The 25,578-nt window shown below is 37.5% G+C and overlaps 1 protein-coding gene across 1 annotated transcript in view; it reads right to left on the reverse strand.

Moving 5' to 3' along the window:
- Nucleotides 1-25,578, reverse strand: part of DOCK1 (dedicator of cytokinesis 1) — a 530,863-nt gene that overhangs the window by 459,098 nt on the left and 46,187 nt on the right. Inside the window, exon 2 of the mRNA XM_060768624.2 lies at nucleotides 2,912-2,995. Coding sequence (XP_060624607.2) covers nucleotides 2,912-2,995 — 84 coding nt within the window. The remainder of the gene's footprint in view (nucleotides 1-2,911; nucleotides 2,996-25,578) is intronic.

The raw sequence follows: 25,578 nt of genomic DNA on the forward strand, positions 1-25,578 counted from the left end.
TTCATAACACCATTTTTCATTTGTATGTATGGATATGAAAGATGGACAACGAAGGAAGCTGACATGGTGGAAAAGCTCACCTGAAATATGATGCTGGAAGAGACTTTTACAGACCATGGGTTGCCAAAAAAAGAAATAAATGTGTCCTAGAGCAAACCAAGCCTGAATTTTCACTAGAAACCAAGATGATTAACTGAAGCCATTGTACTTAAAAGGGTATGCCCTAAGAAAACCCGACTCACTGGAAAAGACAAATAATGACAGGGAAAGTTAGGGGGAGGGACAGAATATAAATAAATGTAACAACAGCAACAACAAATAAATAAATAACAATTGAAAGAGGTAGGTTGCATTATGGATGGATTGACTCAATAAGAAAGCTTAGCAAAGTTTACACCTAGTACAAATCGATTAGCGCTAAGTGCATGTTAGAATAACACTGAACACTTCATAATCTTATATCTGACAGCTCATAATCTGATAATACTAAACAGCCTGGCTAAACATCTGAATAAAATTTGCAATAGGCAGGATCATAACAGCAGAATTAAAAAAACAACAACAGTGCTACTAGAAATATGCCACATTATCCAATGATAATATAAGTTTTAAGGATTTTAACTGCTAATTTTTAATTTAATACCACTTATGATTAATTCTATTTTAATGTCTGTGTATTTTTTATTTTAAACTGCATGGAAATATTTTGCTATGCAAACTCACAATGTGCAAATTTTACACAAAATACGTCGCAAATTGCAAAGCTAACATCTGTCCAATATTCTTCTCAGGGTTTCTTGACAATTTTTTTAACCTATTTTCAAATATTTTCTATTGTTCTTTCCATCCTTATGCCTGAAGTAAAGATCTCAGGTCCAGTGGAGCATACAACGCCAAACAATGGGGTTGGTATTACAAGTGAACACAGCTTTTCTGAGCAGAAACTTATTTATGCAACTACTCTATTTCCAAATGCCATTATCTCAAGGCAGCATGCAACAAGTACACCTGACTTTTAAAAATCACATAAACAAATGAGAGAAGGAAGGCATGCCATTCGCGATCAAATGTGGAAGAGACCCCTTACTGTGTACTTTTTATGCAAGCAGCCTTTCTTGGGTTGTAAAGTGTCAGCTGAAACAGTGCAACTGCATCTTTCATTTGTGTTGAAAAGGTCAGAGGGAAAAAAGCTAGAGGAAGAGCAAGCAAACATACATATTGATGAGAAAGGAAATGCATCTCCCATCCATGAAAGAGTGTTGGAAAGGAGGAAACAAGTAAGGTGTAAGAAGCCCTAAGTGCTAAAGAGATGGCACTTATAACAGTTTATAGCGGGGGGGGGGGGGGGGAATCAAAGCAGAGTATGTATCAATATACGGAAGCTGTGCTATCTAACATCTTAGAGTTCGCCTGGTTTTAAATCCCCACTCAGCAAATTGAGCAAATTACTTTCTCTCATGACTTTACCTACTTCCACAGACTGTAGTAATGTGAAAATAGCAAAGGACAGGACCTTACAAGTTGCCCTAAAATTACCGGAGGGGAGCAAAGCCAAACAGAGATCCAGTAAGCAATTACCGTATATACTCATGCTTTTCCTGCATGACAGGGGGTTGGACTAGATGGTCTATGTGGGCTCTTCCAACCCAATTATTCTATGATTTTCTGAAAGTCAAGCTTATGTATATGAACAGGGAAGTATTTGGGGCCAAATTTATGAATTTTGATATGACCCAGAGCAGAGCTTTCCAGACATTTCATGTTGGTGACACATCTTTATAGACACACATCATTTTGGGAAACATAATTCATTGTATTAATTGTAATAGCGAAATCTATGGAGTCAGAAATTCATGGGCTCCCGGCACAGGGCATAGAGAAGCCACTGATCCACACACTGCATTGGCCACCTTACCTTGCCATGTGGGGAAGAGCTACCGCCCAGCTTCCTCCCATTGCTGGGAAGGCAACACAGGAAGGCTCCCATGTTGCTGCAATGGTGACTCCATGTTTCAGCACGGAGTCACTTCTCCCTTTTCAGTATGGGACCCGACTGGAAGTACCTCTATGTCATGTGAAGGGCATGGAGGGGAAGCAGCGTACCATAGGCAAATAGTCCCATGTGATGAGGTGGTATGGCTCTCCTAGGACAGACTAAGGTCTTTGTCTTTTACCATTCTACTAAGAGAAGCGGGTGGTATCTTTTTTTATAAGTGTTAATTAAAGTACAATACTCACATTGACTAGTAGACAAGTCTACCTGGATATTTTTACTAAAATTTCTAGACTTAGATATGAGTATGTAGGATAATTAAGAATTCTGTTTATTACAGGGAGCATTCATATATGATAGGGGAAAGAAATAAAGACATTATTAATGCACATTAAAATGCATACAGTATATTAAATACTGTTCTACCTCACAATGAAGGGAATACACCCAGAAGTGTTTTTTAACAACCATAAGATACAGTTTCTATTATCTTACATAGGAGTATAAGCAAAGATAAATATTTTATATTTTCAGCATCCAAAGTGACACCTCTTAAAAGAAAGGCCCTGTATATTATCTCTGGTTATCCTGAGAACATCTATCACCTTTCTAACCGCTGAGCAGATGCTACCAGAAATCCATACAAATTAAGGAACACAGGCATCAATCTTGTTTTTGTGGAGAAAGAGAAAAAGAGAAAAAGAAATTTGCATCTTAGAAAGGTTATTCATCAGTTATCACATGCCTGTTCATGTAATGTGCAGCGACTGTTAATTTTGTGCCCACTTAAATACTTCAATATTTCATTAGGTCTCAAAATAGAACTCATCTGGTAAAACAGACAGACATGTTAACTGAAATGCTCACAGTCATGACTAGGAGAATAATAACTACGAACAAAACATTTGTTCCACTTGCCTTCATGCGTTTCCAGTATGTGCACAGTGTCTCCTATTTGCAGAGACAGCTCATCTGGCCCTCTGGCATCGTAATTGTAGAACGCTAGAAGGAAAAAGAGAAGGAAGGGAGAAGAAAGGTCATGTTTTTAGCATAACATGTAATTCAAGAAGAAACACCACAAAATGATTAGAAGCTTCAAATTAAATAAAATCACAGTTCCAAACATTACTGTTTAAGCTCCAATCTATTACTGTATTTACTCGAATCTAATGCTCACCTTTTTGGTTAAATTACCTTGCCAAAATTAGGGTGTGCATTAGATTCGCAAAATACGGTAATCTTAGTGCTGAGCCAACACAATTGGGAAGCTCCTTCAGGAGGTCTTGGAGTTTCTATTTGAAGGATGTCACCTGTAATTTAATTGTCACAGGTCAATGCTATGGGATCCTAGGATTTGTAGTTTGGTGAGGTATCAGCACCCTTTGGCAGAGATGGCTCAAGAACTTGTAAAACTACAGCCCCCATGATTCCATAGCATTGAAGAAGTTAAAGTAGATTCATTCTGCAGCATAGGTGTACCCCAAGGTTTTTGTTTTTTTCCCTTTTCTCAAAGCTTTGGTGTCCCAACACAAATTATTTTAAAGAAGGAATTTTAAGCAGGCAGCAACCATAATGGACATATCACATATGCACCTTGTGCTGCTGATAATTAGATTAATCAGCAAATACTTTTTTAGTTTCAGGGTTTTGAGAATTGAGATGTGCATTAGATTCGATGGCTCATTAGACTCAAGCAAATACGAGTACTATCTTGGAAGAGCCTTATGTGCATATCAAGCTGATATGAACACCTTTGATACTGGTTATTTAATGTCAACTCAAAGTACATCCTGATGAGTTCAGTGCAGCCTTAAAATACTGACACTATGAGCAGTTTGATTTAATATCATCCATAAAATAGGCAGTACAAATCAAGGTCGAAAAATGATAGACTGGGTCCTTTTTATCTGAAATGACTCCTCCTCACACATGTATTTTTCAAGTTGGGTTCATTCAAGAATCATTTGGGCAACCTTCACTTCATTTGGGCACTTTGTACTCAGCAAGCAATAAGAAGGTCTCTCCAGAGGATTGTTTTTATTTATTTATTTATTTATTTATTTATTTCTTATTTACTATATTTATACCCCAACCCTTCTCACCCCAAAGGGGACTCAGAGCGGCTTACAATTTGGCAACAATTCAATGCCGTATAAACAAACACCTAAAATAATAAGCATATACATTAAAATAATAAAAGTTAAAAAAAATCTATGCATTAAAAACCAATTATTAAAACCACACAAATACATTTACTGGTGATTCAGGGATTTGCTGAACCAAAATGAAGCGCAATGGGTTGAGGAGGGTTGGAACGACCAGCTTTCAGTCTATATTTTTAATGGTTCAATTTTAGTCAGTTTATTGTTTCTGTCACTATTAGAACTGTCCTATAAACAGACTGTTTATAGGATATTATGTTTTGATATTATGTTTTATATTGAAACAAGTAGGACATTGAGCATAAGTATCTTTGAAATCATAACCAACTTGTTGTTGTTGTTGTTGTTACGTGCCTTCAGGTCAACTCTGACTTATGCTGACCCAATCATAGAGGTTACTTGATAAGTTTTTTTTCAAAGAGGTTTTTCATCACCCTACTCTGAAAACAACCTACAGCATGTTTATATCTTCCTTTACTCTTTATAAGATCAAAAGAAAATCACCAATTGTCTCCCAGCTATTTCTACCAAATGTGAACTATTTTCAAACAAACAGACACAGAAGCCTTGATTAAAAGCAACATTTTATTTCCAATTTATGCAACATACAACTAAGAATATAGTCATACACAAATAAGTGGTCTTTCTAAATTGCTTGCAGACTTGTTTACAAGAAGAATTTATAGAACTACTGCAAAGATTTATAATCTTTTGGTCATTCTGGGTTAAACAACTTATCAGTTTCTAGAAATAATCACCTGGTTTAGAAATATAATAATATCGGTAATTAAATAGCTAAAAACACTAAAATAAAAGCAGACTTAACTATGTCTAGTAATATTAGATCATAGTTTACAATTACACAAAATAATAAAATCAAGCCTACACTAGCTTTGCCTTCTACATCTCCAATGCATCCTCAAGGTGAAGCTAGAAAGCATCTACTTTCTGTTACAAACCAATTGGAGTTCACAATTACATCCATGTTACCAAAAAAATAATTAAATTGTAAATGAAGCACCTTGATTGGTTTTGCTATCATGTTCACAGTTTTTAAGTTTTCAAATTTAACCTTTTGCCTGGTACTCATAATCTAGCAAAAAGCTTAGATGCTAAGACTGGATAGTATTCAGCAGTACAACACAAACTAAGTCAAATAAATTAGTAAATTTTTAATCACTGCCTGAAAAAACTACACTTTTATTTTTTTTAAAATACATATATACCATTTGCCCTTCATTGGCCATCTGTATCTTCAGATTCAACCATACACACATTTTAAATGTGTACCATTTTTTAAATCCAAAAAGTAAACCTTGGTTTTGTCATTTTAAATTAAAGAGTCGGTTTTGCTATGCCACTGCATAAAATGGGATTTCAGTGTTCATGGATTTTGGTATTCCAGTGTGTGCTGAAACCAAACCCAAGTAAATGCCAAGCACACACTTTACTCATGATCATTTCATAAACCATGACATATACTAAACATTTGCATTGTTAAAATAGCCAATGTGTAAACAGTGCAAAAAACAAACAAAAGTGTTTTCTAATTCCCATTCCCAGGCAGAAGGAAGAATAAAAACTGTTCTCACTCTATTTTCAAAATTTCCAGATACATGCAGTCCCCGAGTTACAAACATCCTATTTACAAATTACTCTTAGTTAAGAACAGGGTTGAGACAATAGAAAGTGAGAGAAATTTACTCCTTGGAAGGGAAATTCACTCTTGGAAGAGTTATCATGGGAAAAGGTGTCTCCACTGGAGTTTTCTCACCAATCCTTGTTTCCACAACATGCCAAATTTTTCAAAATCTAATTATTATAGAGACAAAACAAACATCACAAGAGTGTTAACCCTTCCCTGTGCTATCTAACGCTTTAAAAGATATATTTTTGGCTGGAGTGACACTTAAAAATGTACCTGTTCCGACTATACATATTCGACTTAAGAACAAACCTACAGAACTTATCTTGTTCATAACCTGAGGACTGTCTGTAGTAAGTTCCCCAATGTGAAGTAAAAATGTCATTGCTGAAATCCATATAACATTGAGTGGCGGCGTCTTCTTTTTGTGTGTGAAACGAATTCTGACTTTTGGGTCATCTCCACAGTAACAGGTTTTTAGAAATTTCAGAGACCTAGCCTCTTGTTCGTAACTTGGGGACTGCCTGTAGTTTACATCTCTAGTCAAACAGTTGGGCTAATTGCGTCATTTTAACTTGAAAGGACAACACTGTCTTTCTGTATAGCAATGAAAAGCACATCCGGTGTCAGAATAGGCCACCTATCCTAGCATTAACACCACTTTTTTAAAGATCTCGGTCAGAATGTGAGCATAGACACAGGAAATGTGTCATGAGGAAAGGCCACCAGCAAAGTACCAGTGAAAGAATATTGAGAAAGTCATCACTAAGAAAAAAAAGGTTACAAGTTCAAAACATCTTATTTCTCCAAAACTTAATCTCTTTGTGGGTCCTCAAAACCAGTGTTTTGGGACATGCCACCTGGAAAATTGTCTGTCCCAAAAATAATTTTGCAGCTAGCCTTCTCAATTAGCTTCAAGGATTATATAAAAGACAAGTGCTGGTGAAACATGCTGCCTAGTCTTCACTGGGCACCAGCTGTGTAACCTTGCAAAATGTACAACTGCTAGCTTAAGGGGCAATTACACTACCATAGTATAGGATTCTGACATAACCTTGCTTTTTTAAAAAAACAAATCCTAGTTTGCTTTATTACTACACACAAAACTCTTTTGTGAAACCCTGGTAAATTCTATAATGAAAACACACAAAACAATTAGCACCTCTTTCCAGTCTTCTGACCCAACCCTCTCATTCATCCCCAGACTTCTCCTTGTCTTCTGATAATAAATATAGGTTTAGTCCATAAAATGCATGAAAATCCAAATCAGATGTAATACACTGTCATATTCAGACCTCATGATACAAACCAGTGGTGGGATTGGGATGAAATATAGCAGGATCTATAAAAATGTGAATCATGACTGTTGCCCTAAATTTTGAAAGAGCTGCAAAAGGTGAAATAGGTCTTTCAAATCTTTACAGTGGTCAGTAAAGCAGGTGCGTGAGAGCAATACATATGGCTCACTGAAATCCAGATTTTTAGGTTCAAAACCTTTTCTGAGAAGATTCGTTTTGTTACAAGTGCAATAGCCAGGAGTCTTGTATTAATACATGTAGTACGCTATGAAGAAAACATCCAAGTATGAACTTACCCTGGAGCACTGTTAAATCTATTATTACAAATGGCAAAGAATAAGGCTCAAATGTGAATCTACTAAGAGAAGGACGTCCATCAAAACTCAGTGATTTGATAAGAAGGGCATTAGAGAAACATGCAAGAGGCTAATGGTAACTCTGAAGGCATTCAAGAAATCTGCAGCTGAGATGGGAAAGTTTCCATCAAGTTGGGCTTTGCAAAAAAGTGGCAAAAAAACCAATGTTGAAACAAATCCATATCTAGTACTTTCAGGTTATTATTTTTATGCATTTGGGGACCTATTGTATTGTTTGAGTGTTGGACGTGACTCTGGATATCAGGATTCAAATGCCCACTGAAATATGGGAACTAACTGAATGACCTTGCAAGTTGCATCACATGAAATTCACTATGCTTGAAGAGATGCAGAGATTGGCACCTATTTTTAGATATGCATTGCACTAAACTCAAAATCTTCTGCATTGTAGTTATAAATCAACATTCTGGTATCACCAAACAAACCATTGCCCTGCATTTCTTTACACCAGCACTTTAAAACACAGAAATCTCATTGTGTTCACTATCACAAGGGCCAAAATAGTTGTCTTCTGGAAAACAGGTAACCTCGCTATTGAAAGTTGGTTGTCAAGAGACTGCTTGAATAGTTCTCCCACAGCATTAGTTTGTGCAATCTATACCAGAACTACATTTCTTCTATGGGAACTATAAAATGAGGAAGGCAGGAATTGCCTGATGGTGTCCACAGGACGCAAAGGGCCTTCTTGAATCCAACGTGGGACAAGGCTGATAATCCAGTTTTGTTCTGTCCTAGCCAAAGTTGGGGAATGCTCTGGAACGACCCGGCAGTTCAGGGTTGTGTGAACAGTGTAAACAGTTAAGTCAACACAATGGGGTCAGAGGGATGGCATCTACCTGCAGTAGGATTTACTAAAATACTATCTCAGTTTTTCCCAGCTCAAGCTTTATTGTATTGTTTACTACAATGGTATGACTCAACATTGAAAGTTTTTCTCCAGCCCTCTTTCATTATGCCAATGATCCTTTAAAATAAATCAGCTAAACAGAATTTGAGATAGAAAGTGTGATTGGCTAGAAGGAAAAATATTTTGCCAAATGAGGCTTCTTGGCCAGAGGTTTTGTTAATAGAGGTACACTTTCATTCATCTGTTTGTTTGTTTACTAACAAGATTTCATATACCATTCATTATCTGTATAGTTATGTTTTACAATTTTTAATTGTGCTTTATAAAATATGGTGTTACTACAAAAAGTTTATAATGGAAACAAAATGATATTGTATTTATGACACTGACCATAGTTAGGATATGTCATAATCCTAACTATATGATCCGACGAGATTCTACAATAATGTATTTGGTTTTCAATGCTATTTATGTTTTTTTAATAAATGTTTTATGTTTTATATATGATGATGGTTGGGCTCGTGTTGTTTTTAATATGTTGTAAGCCCCTTTGCATCCCTTTGTGGGAGAAAGGCGGGATACAAATAAAGATTTATTATTATTATTATACAGCAAATGATTTCGTATTACAACATCACAAGTTGAACACTTCCCAAGCGTTTAGGACTGTGTGATATATTTTCAAATGATGCATACAGATCCAAATAAAGTGGCCTTCTGTAGTTGACAGACCATATTGTTGTTGTTGTTGTTGTTGCTGTTGTTATTATTTAGGATTCAAAATTGTTTTTCAGCTGAATGAACTCTTTCTATTAGTGGAACCACCACTGTACATTCAAAACCTGTTCAGTAAAACTGAGAATCCTACCTGATAGAGCTTTGAGAATTACAGAAGCAGAACTTTGGAATGTTAATTTTGAGAATAATAAACATACTGATATGTTGGAGACATCCACAACCAAGCAGTGATAGAATGACATTTTTAAACCTAGAATTCCAACAGGATATTCGATTGCTTTTTCTTAAAAGTAACTTTCCAAGTTCTGTCAGAAGGCAGTAAGGGTAAGGGGGGGGGGGGGGGGAAGGTTCAGCGTGTGATGAACCTTTCTTTCACTAGCAGAACTAGATTTCAGTCTCATATTTAAACAAATCCCCTGACAAACTGGTATTCTAAGGGCATGGAGTTCTTCAGACAAAAATGCATTTAAACCTGACAACTGAGGTGGGAGATTCCAAGAAAAGAACTGATGCTGAACATAGAATCTGGCTCCATTATATTGTTTGTTACAAGTAATTGTATTCCACCTTTTCAATGCATATCAAAATCTTCAAAGCAACACACGAGAATCAAAGCAATTGTATAACTTAAACTAAAATAATCCTCACATATAATGAGAGAGAGAGAGAGAGAAGATTGGTCTAACGATCAACAAGAGCAGAAGTGTGGGGTGAGACAAAAATAATGTAAGATCCAACTGAGCTCAGCCATAAGCCCACAAAGCACCCCTCTTTGTGCAGTGTCTGAATAGCCTTCAGGGATGTTGCCTATCAGATCTCACCTACATTCCCATTAACCGCTTGTCTGATTGCAATGGGATTCAGGCAGGCAAGATCAAGCTGGAGGAAACAGTCTTTCAGCAAACCTGATTCCAGCAATTTAGAGCTTTACAGTCAATAAGCAGGTGTCTCAATTGGGCTCAGCAGAAAACAAGAAGCCAGTGAAGCTGCAGTGGAAGTAGAATCGTAAGCTCCCAAAGAAACTGGCGATGCTCGCAATTCTTCACACTCCTCTTGGACAAGTTGAACAATTCTCACTTTGTAGAATGTTTTCTCGTTTTCCAACCCTGGCTATGTTATAATGCCTCCACCATCTTCTTTCCAACATTATTTTAATAGGAAACCTTCCCTTGGAGGAAGGGAGATTATCCTACCAGATAAAGGCAAACATCTTCTGAACAAATCATGGCAACAAAATGCTGTGATAGGTTCATCTTAGAGTCATCATAAATCATAAATGACTCAGAAGCACACAACAAAAACAACAACAACAACAATGAAGGATTGCACAAGGAGAATTTAAAAGAGAATTTTACTGCTGTGCACAGAATAGGAAATTCAAGAGCAAATGGATAGGGTCTTCAGAATATAAAATAAAAATAAAAACAGCAAGAGATATAATTGTCCACTTTATTAGAAAAATAATCAGGGCTGAACTACTGAAGGTGAATAATAGAAAACCAACACTCAGCAAGGACAAGAAGGTGGCAATCCTTAAAGAATACCCTAGCACAATCCTAAATAGAAGGACATACATACTCCTTACAGAAGAACTGATAAAACAAAAAATAGATTCAGATGGGAAATGAGAGAAGGCCTGATGGCGACATATAACTGAATGCTTTGTCAACACACTCTTCTTCTGAAACTGTGCAAGAGCATTCCTGATCAGTCAACTCTGAATCAGTCCAAAAGTGATGCTGAATACAGAGTTGTTATTATGTGCTTTCAAACTGACTTTCACTTTTGGTCATCCCATCTTTTCTGGCAGGATTTATCCAAAGATACAGCAGTGAAAATTCTGTAGCCTGAGATCTGATCAGTCTTGAATTCTACCTGCAGTTTCTTCCAATCTTTGATTTGTATCACACCGTGCAGCTTTCTTTTCTTCCCACAATGACATTCACACAATTTGTAATGTATTTCTCCTAATTCAACCATTTATTTGCTCAATGTCTTTTATATCTGTAACTCTTTCTCATTAACTGAAATGTTTTCTGTATTTTTTATTTATCCTTTCACATTTTAAAAGGTAAAAAAAGCAAAAACTGTGGAGCAACTCAAATAAATTCACAAGAGACAAATCTCAAGATACTCAAAAGACTTTTTTAAAAAATAAAGAGTCCCGGGCAATGTTTTAGTCTGTGTGTATATACTTAAAGCCTTTTTCTGGGCTACATAAAATCATTAAAAGACAATATGTGGCAGTAAATCGTATTACCGAGGCAATATCACAATGCAGTCATGACTCTTATTTTTAAAAATATACATTAGCATGTTATCCTTTTATTATTTTATACAGGAGCCCCTGGTGGCGCAATGGGTTAAACCCTTGTGCCAGCAGGACTGCTGACCAAAAAGTCGGCGGTCTGAATCCGGGGAGCAGGGTCAGCTCCCATCTGTCAGCTCTAGCTTCTCATGCAGGGACATGAGAGATGTCTTCCACAGGATCGTAAAACATCCGGGCATCCCCTATGTCCTTGCAGACTGCCAATTCTCTCACACCAGAAGCAATTTGCAATTTCTCAAGTCTCTCCTCACACAAAAAAAAATATACAGTTATTAAGTCACAAGCCAAAACTGGTCTGTTTTTTTCCCAAATGCAAGGAGTCCTGAGTTACAAACTTACATATGACCCCAGGTTACAAACAATGAGAGGACAGGAAGTAACAAAAAATCTACCCTTGGGAAGAGAAATACATTCCTGTAAGAATTATCATGGGAAAAATGTGTCTCCACTGAAGCTTTCTCCATGACAAGCCACATTTTTCAAAATCCTATTGTCAGAAAGTGAGGTGAAATTTTCTAAACAGAGGCACATACAGTAAAACAAATGTTTGCTATCAAAAACTAAAACAATGGCTGGAGATGCACTTTAAAAAATGTACCATTCTGTCTTATATAGAAAATCAACTTAAGAACCAACCTACAGAACCATTCTTGTTCAAAACTCAGGGACTGTCTGCAAAATAAACATCTTTTTAACATGCCAGGTCATGTCTGCAGCTTCTATGCATTTAAAAACATTTGTATTTGTTCTGCCTTTTTATTTCTCCAAAACAGCCTACAATTCTTTCAAATGTTTGAATTCTCAATGTCATGCACTCGTCTTGCACCGGGATTGTGGCACAGCTGGCTGAGTGTCAGCTACATTAAGATCACTCTGACCAAAAGGTCATGAGTTCGAAGCCAGCCCGGGCTGGAGTGGGTGTCCAGCCATTGTGTAACCCGTTGTCGACCTTTGCAACCCCAAAGACAGTTGCATCTGTCAAGTAGGAAAATAAGGTACCACCTTGTGTGGGAGGCTAAATTTAACTAATTTATGAGGCCATAAAGAAAAAAGACTCCGGGGAATGTGGAATGCGGAAGAACTTCATCGGTGTCGTTGATGGACGATGGAAAGCAGCAGCTCCCCTGGCAGCCAGAAAAAAGTTAAATAGCCTCGGTGTATTTGTGTGTTAAACGTTGTTTGTCAAACTGGCATTGAATGTTTGCCATATATGTGTTTACTGTAATCCGCCCTGAGTCCCCTGCGGGGTGAGAAGGGCGAAATATAAGAACTGTAAATAAATAAATAAATAAAATAAATTCTCACATGCAGTCCTAGAAGTTGCAAAAAAAAGTTATGTTTCACAGATGGCAAAACCAATAAAGTTTCTTTAAATCTCTAATCCTGGAGTTATATAAAGTTATGGATCCAATTATTCGGAACACTGCAGTCCCATCACATATAGCTCTATAATTCCTGTTCATTTCCAGTTGAGGAATTAACGGGAAGACATAGTTTTACAATTTTTATTGTTTTTATTGCTTCTATGGTTTTTTAATGTTTTATGTATATATTTTTTTACTTTTACCTGATGTATGTATTTATATACGGCATCTAATTGTTGCCAATTTGTACTCCGCCCTGAGTCGCCTTCAGGCTGAAATGGGCGGGATAAAAGTGACGTAAATAAATAAAATAATAAATAAATAATTATTTGAAGATCAGCAGCTGTATTGATCAAAAGCAGTTATGTCTTGTTAAACTAAACTTAGTTCAGTAGCCTATATCTGGACTATAACTGGCCTCAGATTTCAGTTCATACTGCAGCCTTTTAAATAAGACAGAACCAATTATGATATCATTATGCTATCAAATATAGGTAGATGATGACAGACAGATTAAGATAGATTCAGCTTTCTAGCTTTATTAAAATATTGAAAGCAAAATTAAAATTAAAGCACACAGTACAAAAGCTCTTCAGTGAAGCACTCCTAAGACAAGAAAAGAGGAGACCATAATATGCAAAAGATAAAAACCATCCAATGGCTAGTATCTGACGGTATTCATGCTTATTTCCTTAATAGTTTTTTAAAAGCGTCATCAGCATTTTCTCCAAGGCACTCTCTCTTCAATTTCTTTCTCTTATCTCTCTGAATTTCATGAGAAGTATGCCCTTGCCAACACAGCTTTAAATTAACATTTGAAATTGTGCTATCTTGGTTTTCAAAATATTTTGTAATAAAAATACTTATTGGATCATGTTTAGGTAAAAAAAATGCCACAGCTGCATTTTCAACTGAGTCACTTCTTTGTTACACATTCTTTGCTCAAAACTTCAGAACAAAGAAATTAACAAGGACTTACGTGTGTGTGTGTGCATTTTATTTTCTCCATGCATGTAAATGTGAGTGTACATGTGTTAAGATAGGAAGTCTATAAGATATGAGAAAATGTGAAGGATCACAGAAGGAAAACTTCTGCAAAACTCACCTAATTAAATTTTCTATGGAATCCTAAAGATACGATGGTATTCCATTGAATTCTATGGTATCTTCTCCCATCTTTACACAAAAGTATATGCCAACTTTAGGGAAAGGCCCATTAAAACTTAATGATGTTCATAACTGAGTACCTTTTCACTGAGAACCAATATCCCCCAGTGTTCCTCCTTAAAAGCCTCACTGATGCTAGTTTTGAAAATAGTGGAATTATTCCAAATAAAAAGAGGCTGAGTATCCCTTATGCACCCCCTGATGGCATGGTGGGTTAAACCGCTGAGCGGCTGAACTTGCTGACAGAAAGACTGGATGTTCGAATCTGGGGAGCGGGATGAGCTCTTTCTGTTACACCCAGCTTCTGCCAACCTTGCCATTCGAAAACATGCAAATGTGAGTAGAGCAATAGGTACCACTTCTTTGGGAAAGTAAAGATGCTCCATGCAGTCATGCATGGACAATGCCAGTTCTTTAGCTTAGATATGGAGATGAGCCTCACCCTCCAGAGTCAGACACAACCAGATGTCAGAGGAAACCTTTACTTTATCCCTTATGCAGCATACTTGGGATCAGAAGAGCTTTGGATTTTTTTTTTTTACTACAACCATCCCTCCACATTGGAGGGTTTGACTTTTGCAGCTTTGATTATTCAACGATTTGATTAAAATGTTCTCTGTAGGAATTTTAAGGTCTCCAGTGCGACTATATGGTCAACTTCCTTTGATCATGCTGGAGGATCTAAACATTTATAAAAGGAACACTTCTATCGGAATCTCTAGGTCTGGTTTCTCAGCAAAAGTCCATCAGAAAGTCATGTTGGAAGACCTAGAAATTCAAAATCTGTGGAAATTAAACATTGAAATGTAGAGTGCCAACTGTACAAATGTACATTTGAGTAATCGGTTATGCAGATCCAAATGTTTTTATCTGTCAAAGCTTTGAGTCTCCAAGTCACAACCCAATAATTAGTGAGTGCAATGAGTAGCAAAGGCGTAGCACAAAGGGAAGCTCTTTCAAAGCTGCACACAAAGTTTGATTCAGCCACCAAGTATATGAGAAAAAACACAAATGAGTATATGACTGTTTATGGTAACACACTTGTTATCTGAAAACCAGCTCTTGAAATACATTAAATCAAGTATCTATCTGTCAAGTCATATTCTGAGCTGACCACCAATGAATGAGAAACATCGATCTAGAATAATTTGCAATGGAATTTTAATTAAATGCCTTTTTTCTTTTTAAGTAAGCCTTTGAGAGAGATGGCCTGAAGCACACAGCTAGGAAAGATTGATATTATTTTTGCTTTGCTTTGTTTTACTTCAAGCGGTCCCATGAGAGATAATAATGCAGAAAATCTAATTCACTCTGAGAAGCAAAATAGGTATTGCAGCAATTGTGCTAGATTATAATAAAACAAGCCAATGTATGTGGTCTAAAGAAAAATGCAATTTTTTAAATAAAAGATCAACAAAAACATGCAAATGAGATCCACATGCTATGCTTTGCACAGGGACAGCTCTGCTTGTTTCCCGAAAAGTACAACTATAACATTTATCTAATTTGGGATGTGTTTTGCACTTTCCTCTTCCATTTCAAAAGGGCTTCCCATTGCTGTTGACTAAGATTAAAAACAAACAAAGAGGTGAACAGTATAAAAAGTAATAGAATAACAAGAGAAGCAGAGGAGCAACATATTCAACAATAAAAAGCGGAGGGGTGAGGAATAAGCCAGAAGATCCAAAGAACTTAAGAAAACAAGTGAAGTCTTCCTCCAGCACGAGACATCCTGGACAGTCTGAAGGATAACTAAAATACTACAACTGAAAGGCTCTATGAACCTGCCATCAAAGGCACCTCACCTCTACTGTAGAATTAATGCAGCTGGAAACCACTTGAACGGCCACTGCTCAATGCTATGGAATCAGGGGAGTTGTAGTTTTCAAAGAGCTTTATATTTCTCTACCAAAAAGTGCTGGTGCCTCACCAAAGTATAAATCCCAAGATTCCATAGCATTGAGCCATGTCAATTAAAGTGGTGTCAAGCTACAATATTTTACAGTGTAGAGCCAACCACAGTCAAGCAGAGTGGGCATTCAATGAATACATCAATATGCAAGCAGTCTATGCAGGAGAAGGCAGTTCTGCAGTTACCACATCTTAAACCATGCTCTTCCAAGGATAAAATCAGATTCAACAAAACCATTAAGAATGGCAGTCTTGTCCAAAAGTAAGCTGGAAACCATCTTCTTGGGCAGAATGACTACCCACTGCCAGGATTTACTTAAAACTCAACTGAGATAGATATTACTGGGGATAAAAACATGAACATGTTTGTCTTTCATTTCTTCTCTGTCAGTCTTTGTTAAGTTCTTTGTAAGGTTTAATACCCAAACCACACCAGAAGAAGAACATGAAATGAGATCAATAGATGCAAACATTTGTAAACAAATCCCTACGTGTAGAATACACTGCTTCTGTGTGGAATAATATGCAATGCAAAATTCAAGGAATGGCTATTATTTGATTCATATCCTCTCATTTTTTTCATCCATCCACAATATTTAACTGGGAAGCCCTGACAATGAGTATTAGTCAGTTTCTTAAAAAGAAAAGAAAAGAAAAGAATGGGATGCAAGGAGGTATTCCTAAACAGGTCTATCTACAGTAACTTGTCTGAGCAAGCTTTGAAAACAATCAAAAAGTAAGTACTGGAAACAGAACCATTTCAATCCATATGTTTTATCTACACCACCATTCTTTAACCTATTTATGTGGGAAAACGTGGAAGAAAGTACTAAAGACTATCCCAAAAACAGTACCATGGAAAGGATTATTTTCTCCGCAAATTTATGCTAGCTGCTTCTATTATGAATCTTACATGCTCAGAGGGCATTTTCACACATACTGCTTAAATCTCTCTATCATGTAAATTGGCCAAGGACTTTTTTGCAGTCTATCAAATTATGACCTTTCATTTATAATGGAAGGGGTCTGAGAGAGATTGAAATCACTTCCATTTTCTAAGGTGAAGTGTAACACAGTCAGGCATTATCCTTTGTGGCATCTACATGAGTCTCCATAGTCTGTATAAATCCTTGAACTAAAGCAATGTTGGCTAATAGGTGAATAAAGATTTTAGTCTGAACTTCTCCAGTTAGGGGATGCTTTTAAAGATTTTGCTAGTTGTCACATGGCTTATCAAAATCATATTTTACATGATAGCTTAGCTGGACACCCCATTTCTTGGTCACATTAATTCAACCAATTCCAAATAGAATTATAGCCACCCTCCTAGACTTTGCAGCTCTTAGCCTTCCACCAATGGAAAATACAGTATATTTCCATTCAAATAGGCTTTGCCATTTAACTTGCCCAGAAATATGAGATGTCCATGTAACCAGTTGCAGGCAGTTCAATCTCAAAACCAGCCCGACTGCTCACAAAGTCATAGTTTGCTCTGCTTTCTCAGGGAGAATTCAGAGAAACCTGCAACTTTTGCTAACATACGTCAAGCCTCCATTATTGGGCTTTTGGCCCACATCAACCAAAATCAACTCTGTGCGTTATACAGCCACCAATGAAATGATTTATACACACACACATACACACACACTTTGGCATAATCGTCTGTGCAGATATGCCCATAATTACTTCCTGTGTAGTCTCTGAAGTTCGGGAGACCCGCCTATCATTCTGACAACCCAAATAATTCACCAGGCAGTGCAGAATGGAGTGAGTGTTCCTTGGCTTCTGTTTTCCCATAGCAATCAGTGATGGGAAAACAGTAATTTAAGTGGAAATCATCAAGGGATGGGAAACTCTTTCACCTCCCCAGTGATCTCAGCAGGCAAGAAAGGAAGGCTTAACCCTCACATTCCTTGCACATTTCGAGATGTGCTTGTACAAGAACATGTTCGGGCCCAGATTACTTAGTGGAACACATCTCCTCCTATGAACCTATACGAGCCCTGAGATCCTCAGGAGACTCACAGCTCTTGGTCCCACCACCATCTCAAGTGCGATTGGTGGGAATGAGAAAGAGGGCCTTTTCGATGGTAGCCCCACAACTCTGGAACTCCCTTCCTAAAGAGGTTAGAACAGCTCCCTCTTGCTTTCATTTAGGAACCAAGTTAAAACCTTCTTATGGAAGCAGGCCTTCCCTGAAGGAGAATAGTCATATTGTAAATACCAGATTCATCTGTGCAATGTATACATTTTAATGAACTTCTGGCAATGGACTTGACTACAGCCTGCGAATGGATATCAGATGAGATTTTTTAATTTACTGAATGTTTAAACTGTGTCATGTTATCCATTTATTGTGTTGTCACAATAATTTTTATAATTATTTTATAATTTCGATGTCTGTGGTGTGATGATTATGTTTATTTTTATGCTCTGTAAAAAATTTGTTCCATGTTTGTTTGCCGCTTTGAGTTCCGATTGGGAGAAATGCGGGTAAAAAATAAATAAATAATGGGTGTACATGCATAAAGATACCACATTAATGTATATTGTTTCTAAACTGTTTTATTTTAAGATGTTTTATATTTATTAATTATTTTATTTGTTTTATATATGCATTTGGATTATTGTTTGTACGATATTAATATGTTGGAAGCTGCTTCGGGTACCTTTGTGGGAGAAAAGCGAGATATAAATAAAGATTTATTTATTTATTTATTTCTATGGTCCCGCCTTGAATATCTATTGTAGAGGAAAATCAAAACCTAAACTAGTAAACATTTCTCAGTCTCCACAACAGAACAAGCAGAAAATGTCTAATCCTCCCAAATGTGATGCCAAGGTTCCCCTCCCCTCACTATTTTAGCATGCATCCTTAAAGCATCTGTGACCAAGATCCTAATGAAAAAAAGAGCTTTTCTATACTTCAGCAATATTAGCAGCATGTGACAAAAATTTCTACTGATAAGAATAATCCACAGGCATATTCTAAAACCTCAATGGATGACAGTAACAAGATTCCAGCCTTTTGCAGAGAATATCAAAGAAGCTGTTCTCTTCAATCCACTCCTTGCCATTTCTGGAAATATTTTCAATTGCCTGGCTGTCACTCACTACCGCTGATGCTATGGGAATGGAGTACTAATCACATCACTCCTCATTGTGCCTCCTCCAGCTCATCATTTCTTCTTTGTGGCCCGCATATTTTAAAGCTCTAGTAGAAAGAAGTCCTGGGATTTGCAAATGAAATGTATGAACAAGATCTTTAGGATAGCATCCCGTTGTGCCCTTCTGTTGAAAACTCTTTAAAGCAATGAAGGTTTCTGAAAACAGAAAGAGGTTTTTGCAAATACTTTTCTTCTGCAGTTGCATCTATCACCTTCAGAGAGCTGGCATGCTACTATGGTTTGAGTATTGGACTACGACTCAAGAGATCAGGGTTTGGTTCACTACTCAGCCACAGAAACCCACTGGGTGATCTTGGGTCAATCACACAATCTCTACTCCAGAAAACCCCATGAGAAGATCACTTTGAGGCAGTAGTTCTCAACCTGTGGGTTCCCAGATGTTTTGGCTTTCAACTCCCAGAAATCCTAACAGTTGGTAAACTGCCTGGAATTTCTAGGAGTTGTAGGCCAAAACACCTGGGGAGCCACAGATTGAGAACCACTGCTTTAAGGTCTCCATTAGCTGGAAAGAACTAATAAAGCAAATATTGCCTCTTTTATTCCTGATCATAGAAGCCTCTGCTTATTCAAAGAACATTTCATGGAATCATTGACATTGCCTCTCTCATTAACAGGAGGGAGGCAACTGGATACAACCCTTGTGTTGCACTCCAGACGAGGAAAAGTCTGATTTTAAACACCACACCGTTGGATGGAAAACAATCCTTTTATTGAAGATAATTAAAAAGCAGTAAGGTAAAAAAAAACACTTTAAAGAAATAGGTAAATCCAATTAGTTAATAAGATAGGCAGGAGCAAAGTAGTCCAGGGTAATAGTCCAGCAAAATCCACAAAAACAAAGTCAAAACTTCCCAAATAAACTGCAAGAAATCAGGAAACATGAATCCAAGGCATGAATAGAGTAGCACAGATCAAAACCATGAAACAAAGACACTTAAAACATGAATTTTCCAAGCAAAGCTTCCATGAACAAGGATGAGAACTTGACTTGATTCCAAACGATGCTTCATCTGACTACATATCCTGTACTTGGGACTTTTAACTCCTCGTTAGCAATGTCTCTAGCACTCAGAAATTGGTTTCGCTTTAGCTGAGAATTTCTTATCTTTTTCTCTCGAGGCCTGGCAGACCACTGAAGCCACTGTTCAGCTCTCCTGTTTTGACTGATCTCCTCCTGTTTATTTATTTGCTCATTCATTTCTGCAGCTGGACCAGGTGCCGAGTTGTTTTCATGTTTCCTATCACGGGAACTCTCTGGTAACACAATGCACAATGTTTAAAAGATACCTGTTGAACTAGCTTAACTGATGTCAAAGAAAACCTATACATCGGCCACTTTATTGTTTTGCTATGTACTATGATGAGCTAAAGCAAGCATCCATCAGATCACAGATATTTCTTAATGATACAGACATCTTACTGGGCATTACAACTTCAGCAGAAAACTTGTTATCAAAACCAGAAAAAAGCAAAGATAATATACAGATAGGTCCTTGTTGTTATTGTTCATTTGTTCAGTCGTTTCCAACTCTTCGTGACTGCATGGACCAGTCCATGCCAGAGCTCCCTGTCAGCCATCACCACCCCCAGTTTCTTCAAGGTCAATCCAGTCACTTCAAGGATACCATCCATCCATCTTGCCGTTGGTTGGCCCCTCTTCCTTTTTCCTTCCATTTTCCCCAACATCATTGTCTTCTCTAAGCTTTCCTTTCTTCTCATGATGTGGTCAAAGTACTTCATTTTGGCCTCTACTATTCTTCCCTCCAATGAGCAGTCAGGCTTTATTTCTTGAAGTATGGACTGGTTGGATCTTCTCGCTGTCCAAGGCACTCTCAGCACTTTCCTCCAATACCACAGTTCAAAACCATATATCTTCCTTCGCTCAGCCTTCCCTTTGGTCCAGCTCTCACATCCGTAGGTGACTACGGGGAATACCATTGCTTTAACTATGCGGATCTTTGTTGCCAGTGTGATGTCTCTAATCTTCACTATGTTATCAAGATTGGTCATTGTTCTCCTCCCAAGAAGTAAGCGTCTCCTGATTTCCTGGCTGCAGTCTGCGTCTGCAGTAATCTTTGCACCTAGAAATAAAAAGTCTGTCACGGCCTCCATGGTTTCTCCCTCTATTTCCCAGTTGTCAATCATTCTTCTCATAATCTTGGTTTTTTTGATGTTTAACTGCAACCCAGCTTTTGCGCTTTCTTCTTTCAACTTGATTAAAAGGCTCCTCAACTCCTCCTCGCTTTTGGCTATCAAAGCGGTGTCATCTGCATATCTAAGGTTGTTAATGTTTCTGCCACTAATTTTCACCCCAGCCTTGCATTCATCAAGCCCTGCACATTGCATGATGTGTTCTGCATACAAGTTGAATAGGTTGGGTGAGAGTATACAACTCTGCCGTATGCCTTTCCCAATCTTGAACCAGTCTGTTGTTCCATGGTCAGTTCTGACTGTTGCTACTTGGTCCTTATACAGATTCCTCAGGAGAGAGATAAGGTGATTTGGTATGCCCATAACACCAAGAACTTGCCACAATTTATTATGATCCACACAGTCAAAGGCTTTGGAATAGTCAATGAAACAGAAATAGATGATTTTCTGAAACTCCCTGCCTTTCTCCATTATCCAGCAGATATTGGCAATTTGATCTCTCGTTGCTCTGTCTTTTCTAAACCCAGCTTGTACATCTGGCTATAGGTCCTTACATCCCCCCCGCCCCCCCCCCCCCAAAAAAATGTATTCTCTTCCAGGTCATTTCATGAGAGAAACCAAACCAGAACCCTGACCAACGAGTGCTTGGCAATATATCTTTCAGGAAGAAGCCATCTTCCACAGATGCAAGTCTAGTTGGAGACTGCATTATCAAGATAACAATCCAAAGAATAATAGCCTAAATAATAAACACAACAGCCACAAGCAAGTCTTCTCTTTCAGAAAAGAACATAAAAACGCCACACTGAGTGGGGTTTACAACACAGCAGGTGCAAGACACAAGTGACAAGTACGGAACAAGAAATCGATACATCTTGCTAAAGGCTTATCTCAGCCACTCACCGCCAAATTGACACTTTAAACAGGTTTGCACTTGTGTGACCACTAGCGTTGGATCCAACAGTACTAAATGATTCCAGAAATCAGTGAAAGTAGATAGGTCAATGTCAAGGTAAATGTGCTGTGAATGAAGCTATCAAAGTAGAAGCATAATGCAAAACCAACAGGTGACTATTTTTAATACAGAATGCCCACCATATTAAGTAAAAAAAATTAATGGTTTGTTCTTGCTTTTTGATGGTCTTACAGAATTTATTTTTCTACCTATTGATACCTGTTTTTCAGAAATTACTCCTGTCTGTGAATGAGCTGTTAAAATACGTCTAAAAACAACATGAAAGAAATGACAGCTGGGGACAACTACCAGGAAGTAATTTAACCACCAAATGTAAATATCTATATTTATACAGACATGGATTTGTAGAAAGCATGCTGCAAATAGCGTTTTATAAAGCCTTTTGCATTTTTAAAAATAATAATAATAGGTAAAATAATAATAATAATAATAATATGTCTTATCTTCCTCTCCTCATGGCTCGAGGCGGATTGCAGCATGGTAAAAATACACAAACATTGTAAAGATTCTATAAATACAGATATTTCTACAAAAGATACATATTAAAACGTATTTCTATAAAATGCCTATTAAATACACAGAACATGGATTATAACACATGATGCGAGTTTAAAATTCATGATTAAAACTGGCTGGGTACATCCCACATTATTTTGTGATCACCCAACAATTTTCCAAAACCAAAATAATTCTGCACCCAGTGGTCTTACAATCCAATACAATAAATACTTTCATTAATAAAATACATCAAACATATTTAACTGAGGACATGACTATTCAAGCCGACTAGTCACATATTATTTCCATAAGAGAAGCAGTAGGCTGTGTGTAACAATGGATGTGTAACACAATTGGAATAATATTGTTATTCTCTTGTCCTGCTTTTGGACTTCCCCTGAGGATCTTATGTAAAGAGAATCAAAAACTAGACAGACCTTTAGTTTGACCTGGCAAAGCTACCTATTCTTATGATCTGATGAAAACATTTTATAGAGAAATCACTAGTGGGAAAAGATGGCAGTTTCAACCACTCCAATACATATGAGTGACTGACCTCAGCATGTTGCTTTACTGGAACATATTCTACAATGTTATTAACTGTAACATATTAATCTGAGCACAATAGTACATTTTACTTTTTTTGTCAGGAGCAACTTGAAAAACTGCAAGTCGTTTCTGGAGTGCGAGAATTGGTCATCTGCAAGCACATTGCCCAGGGGACACTCAGATGTTTAGATGTTTTACCATTACGTTTAGATGTTTTACCAGAAGGAGGCTTCTCTAGTGTCCTCGCATGGGGAGCTGGAGCTGACAGAGAGAGGTCAACCCACTTTCCCCAGATTCAAACCGCTGACCTATCAGTCAGCAGTTCTGGCGGCACAAGGGTTTAACCCATTGTGCCACCGGGGGCTTATTTTATAAAGTACAAGAAGTACATGAAAGTCAACCTAACGTTTAAGTCAATGACAGATATGATCCATAGATTAGTCAAGAGTCATTCTGTAAAGAGGGGGAAATACCAATGCTGACTTAGGGCCTCTGGCCACTGCCACTTTCCCATCCAGGTATTTTAAAAGGCCAGGAGAAATTGAGAGTGTAGAGAGGGTTGGTGCTTCTTTTAGGTTCTCTGTGGACAGACTAAGCTCTTGCCTTTGGCCACTCCGCTCAGAGAAGAGGATGGGTTCTTTTATAAATAAAAGAACCCATCCTCTACTTATACTGACAAATGAAAAAAACCTAAACAAGTTATTGGAATGGATTTTTATAACAATTTGCAAGCTTACACATGAATATATAGGGTAAAATAATAACCTGAAATATTAAGAAATTCTGATGTAACCAGGAAATAAGTAGAAAGAAAACTAACTGTTAATATTAATGCCTTAAGTTTTAACACAACATTCCAAAATCTTATTTTTTCCAGCATATGCCAATGATTTTTAGGCTTGGCCTCCACAGAGGAGATAGAGCACAACTGTATAGCTAGACAGCCTAGGTCATGAGAAATAAATTCTTCCTCTCCAGAGCAAGAGCACAGCTTCACTAAAACTAATCGCAGTCAATATAGTTCTGCTTGGCCTCACTAGTTCATCTTCACAAAATGGGAAGTGTCTGAAGCAACAACCCTAAGTACTATTCGTTTCTTCACTTTGACCACATCAGTTTTCCACTAAAGAGAGGATTCTGTATGGAGTGCATCTTTAGATAAGCAGACACCGAAGATTTTTTGGCAGCAAGCTTATTGTGCTAAGCTGTATTATTAGCTACTCCAAAACAACAGTGCCTGGCGGTAAAGCTGTTATTGTACCACAGCAGTATCACTTATCTAAGCTCAGCAAAATATTCAGCGTTGTACAGAAGTTTGGCAACAAAGCAAAATATGAGCCACTGAAAAATCAAGGGATGCATTTTTCCTGGAAATGGGCTTCTTTTCGACACTAACAAGTTCAATCAGGGACCTGCTTAGTGAAGGAAGAAGAGGAAGGAAGGTAGTCTAACTTCCTAAGATGACATGTTTTTCTTATCTATCCTTGAAGTTGTTCATGACTGGAGGCTTGTAACAAATACTGCAGAGCCGAAAACTGGCTACAACAATCCCCTAGACTCTCCCTTACATTTAAGGCAATTGTCGGAGAAGAACTTTCTGCCAACAGCTGCAGTTTGTGCCACTAACATTGTATTTTTCATTTTTCATTTTTTTAGTCTGCTGCAGAATGAGGAACTGCACAACATCTTTGCCAGATGACATTTAACCCCTGGAAATCTAAGCAGACATTCAAACAAGATATATTGTCAGGAATACCTTAAAAGAAAGAAAAATGTGGGGGTAGGGAGTTCCTTGACAAACGGAAAAGGTGGGAAATTATTTACTCGAAAATCAATAAGACATCACATGACTTAGCCTGGTTTCTCAAGAGCAAAAGAATTGCCTTGGCTTGGCAAGCAGCGGTAACAAAGACCTACTGTATGCCTTAATCAGGGCTTCAGAGCACACTCGCGCTACAGCAATCAGTTCTTTTTACATGCCATGTATCCCTCTTTAAAGGGTTCCTTTTGCTGCATGCACAATTCTCCGTTTAGAGGGAGCTGACAAGGAAAACGTAATTGATGGTCAACCTCATGCTGAATGGATCTTTCATGATCTTGCTCTCCACAAATCAAAGGAATATCTAGCCAAAGGCAAGCAATTCTCCGACCAACTGGGTTCTAATAGAGAAAGCTGAAAACATTAATCATGGAAGAGTTGGATTCTCTCATGTTCCTAGTTATTAAAATGTATAGTGTCCATCTAAATATGCAATTCACCTGCTAGGCTAAGGGAATTGTTTTGGAAAAATCTCTGCTTAAGACTGCTTTTTGTGTACAAGGCTATACTTATAGTCTAAGGATAAATGAGTATTTTGTGTTTTTTCCTCTAATTTAAAGAGATTG

The sequence above is a fragment of the Anolis sagrei genome, chromosome 3 (assembly GCF_037176765.1).
Source record: "Anolis sagrei isolate rAnoSag1 chromosome 3, rAnoSag1.mat, whole genome shotgun sequence".
Lineage (NCBI taxonomy): Eukaryota > Metazoa > Chordata > Lepidosauria > Squamata > Dactyloidae > Anolis > Anolis sagrei.